This window comes from Teleopsis dalmanni, chromosome 2, assembly GCF_002237135.1.
Source record: "Teleopsis dalmanni isolate 2A chromosome 2, ASM223713v2, whole genome shotgun sequence".
Taxonomy (NCBI): domain Eukaryota; kingdom Metazoa; phylum Arthropoda; class Insecta; order Diptera; family Diopsidae; genus Teleopsis; species Teleopsis dalmanni.
In genome coordinates, this window is record NC_051847.1 from 72356258 (window position 1) to 72359621 (window position 3364).

Genomic DNA, 3364 nt, shown 5'->3' on the forward strand with positions numbered 1-3364 from the left:
GAAGATTTTTTGGGGTTTTTTGCACTGCACACATTTACCCATTTATCAACACGTATCGACACACCACTACATTATCGGCACAACTTACGTCCTTAATAAAATATATAAAACCACAAAAAAATATTATACAGAAAAACATTAAGAAGTTGTGATGTGTAAATCATTTTAAAAAAAATTTAATAAAGTGGCAGCAATTGAAACTGCAACAGTATTATTTGTCATTTCTAAACACTGGCAGAATATTGTCATTTGAAGTTAAAACAAAAAAGCTGCATCTGCAATAAGTAAAAATGTCCGGTCAATATCCAAGTAATTATAATAACCCACTTGGTGCGAGTCATCGAAACCAATTTAATCAGCAACAGCAAATGATTAATCCGATGAATCAAATGCAAATGGGTAACTTATCTCAAAACCATCCAATGAATATTGGTGCAAACATGCAAGGAGGTGGTATGTTGCCCAACATGACCGGTTACAACCAAAATACTATGATTCAACAAACACAACAACATGCAATGTCTGGAATGGGTGTGATGAATCCAGTTGGAATGGTGGGTTTGACTAGTTTATTATATAAATGTATAAAGCAATAAAAATATATGTAACTACCTAGCCACAACAAATTATGCCGCATCAACAAATGCAAATGCAACAGCAGCAGCAACAACAACAACAGCAGCCGCAACCACCACCACAAACAACGTCAATGGGAGTACTATCAGGTGGGAATTTACATCAACATCATCATCAAGCAGCTCCAGGTCCATCTGCAACTTCAATACAGATGCCAACACAGACAAAAGAAATAAATATTGTATCGCTATCACGTTTAGGGCAAGAAACAGTACAAGATATCGCATCACGTTTTCAAGAAATATTTGGTGCATTGAAAATAATTCAACCAACTGCAAATCGCGATGAAATTACTGTCAAAAAAGTGCAAGAACATTTTCGCACAATAAGGCTTCTGTTTAAACGTGTACGTATTATATATGAAAAATGTAATGATGGCTATTCACAAGGAATGGAATATGCTCATGTAGAAAGTCTTATACCATATAAAGATGAGCCGGAACATCGCAACGAAGCTACACAATGTGAAGAATATCGTAAGGCTTTACAGGAAAATCAAGAATTAATTGAAACGGTCAAGTTAAAGAATCGTCAATTACGCGAAATAATTGATCGTACCAGAATTATAATATGGGAAATAAATACTATGCTTAATATGCGACGCTCCTAGATCCTTATATCTCAAATATATATATTATAAACACCTAGTTAAGTTTTAACAAATATGTGAAAGAGCGGCTGTGTATATAATTTACTCACAATATACAATCTGTAATCTTTATTAAAAATAATCTTCTCACAAGAATTTTTTGTTTTTATATCGTTTTATGTGTTCATATCTGTTTTTACGATTAACTTTAAGTAATCACAGTGAATTAATTTAATTTTATTGTTTTGCGATTCAGCATATAAAATACAATGTATGATATTTATTTTCCGACCTTAAGCTAATATGAGTGCTTTATAGGATCTATTATATAGATCCAATATTCTTATTCATTTTCATTACAATATATAATCGGAATCGGAGTTACAAATGTTTATAATAATATTTGCTACAGATATTATGTTGTAGGGGAATCCACTTAGCCCTGTAGGCCAATTCTGCTTTGAAATAACTTAACTGTAGTACAATATTTTAATAACTAGTTAAATTATGATGTGTTGATTAGACTACATTACTTTAAAATACAAGCAGACACGGGAATTAGTGAAATGCTAATATCGTCATATTCAATTTCTACAATACAACGAAAAATTAGTAGACTTTATATAAGTTCTTAGTTATATATAGCTCAATTTAAGCAGAAAACGTAGTTCTCTACAATTTTTGTTTAATTTTTAACCGAAAATGGTTCTTTGGCAAAAAACAAAATTAAACAATTGGTATTTTGCTAACTTAAAATAAAAAAAAATGATTCTGTTTAAGGACTACAAAATATAACAAATATAATTTGTTTTTAAATATAAATAATAAATTATAGTTTTTTTATTTCTATATAAATGACCAATTAGCTCACTAATAAATTACTATATTATATTTTTGGTCAAAAATAAAAGAATTAAATATTCTACTTACTAATTTTCTTAGTATAGTTTTAAGATTTTTGCCAACAAAACGACTAATAGCACATTCACATTGTCTCATTTGGGCGGTTTTGCTCATTATAACCACTAATGAGGATAATTTAGCATACAAAAATCATTCATATAAATGAGATTATTATCAATAAATTAGGTCATTCAAGGCGAAAATTGTCGAATGCAACCCCTAAAAATAAATTTCCCATTAGGAAAATTACCAGAAGTTAATATATTTGTCATGTATTTCATATGTAAAATGTAAACAAACAACAGCTGAGCTGTAAACAAAGATGCTGAAGAAGTTAGTATTTAATAAAATCTTTGTTTTTATTAATTGAATTTGTCATTGATATATATGCCGTATGCGCGTTCGATTAAATTGAAATTATCTAGGGATTATAATATATATTTATTTATTTATTGCACTTATTTATTATTTTTGGTTAAAAGTTTTCAAATTTATTTATTTATTTATTAATAATAAATTTATATCACAATGGTAACACCTAATTTACCCTACTCGAAATTCTGGTAAATACCAACATTCGCTGCCATACCGACATAGTTTACTATTTTCCTCCATTTTATGCGAACTCGCACACGGTCTGTGAGTTCATTTATATGAAAGCGTTTTGTATGATAAATAATCGTCAATAGCGGATATAATAAGCAAAACTGCCTAAATAAAATGGACCAGTAGAAGCATGGTATTAGGTTCAAATATTTCGAAGTACCCTTTATGCTGTAAACAAATAGATATGTTTGTTGGTATACTCATGTATATAATAAATTACTCTAAAAAAAGCAGATAATTCAAATAAATATGTTTTGGTATGAAGTTGGACAAATTAGGTTTGTTCCACGAACTATTTTATTTACTATTTACACAAATTTTCATGGAACAGCTTTGGTGAGAACAGCTTTGACGTAAATAAACAATACAAAAATTTGAATTTAATCCAAAACAGCTGATTCAGACATCAACACAAATTTTACTTGAAATAAAATGTACGATTAAGGTCTGTGTAGCATTCTCAAATTTTGACAGGGATGTTATATGGCGTTTACATTGGCCGAAAATGGCTCATTTTGGTCAAAAATCGAAAATGAGTATCGAATGGTTCATTCTTGCATATAAAATTTCAAGCACAAAAATGAGCAATTTTCTCACATTCTGTATGAATGACGTTCGAATGCATTCCAC

At 29.6% G+C, this 3364-nt stretch overlaps 1 protein-coding gene across 1 annotated transcript; it reads left to right on the forward strand.

Moving 5' to 3' along the window:
• The first annotated feature begins 210 nt into the window (after positions 1-210).
• On the forward strand, positions 211-1367 carry LOC119679799 (mediator of RNA polymerase II transcription subunit 30). Its single transcript, XM_038092344.1, has 2 exons — positions 211-554; positions 617-1367. The coding sequence occupies exons 1-2, from the start codon at positions 291-293 to the stop codon at positions 1244-1246; spliced, it is 894 nt and encodes a 297-aa protein (XP_037948272.1). The 5' UTR covers positions 211-290; the 3' UTR covers positions 1247-1367.
• The last annotated feature ends 1997 nt before the right edge of the window (positions 1368-3364 follow it).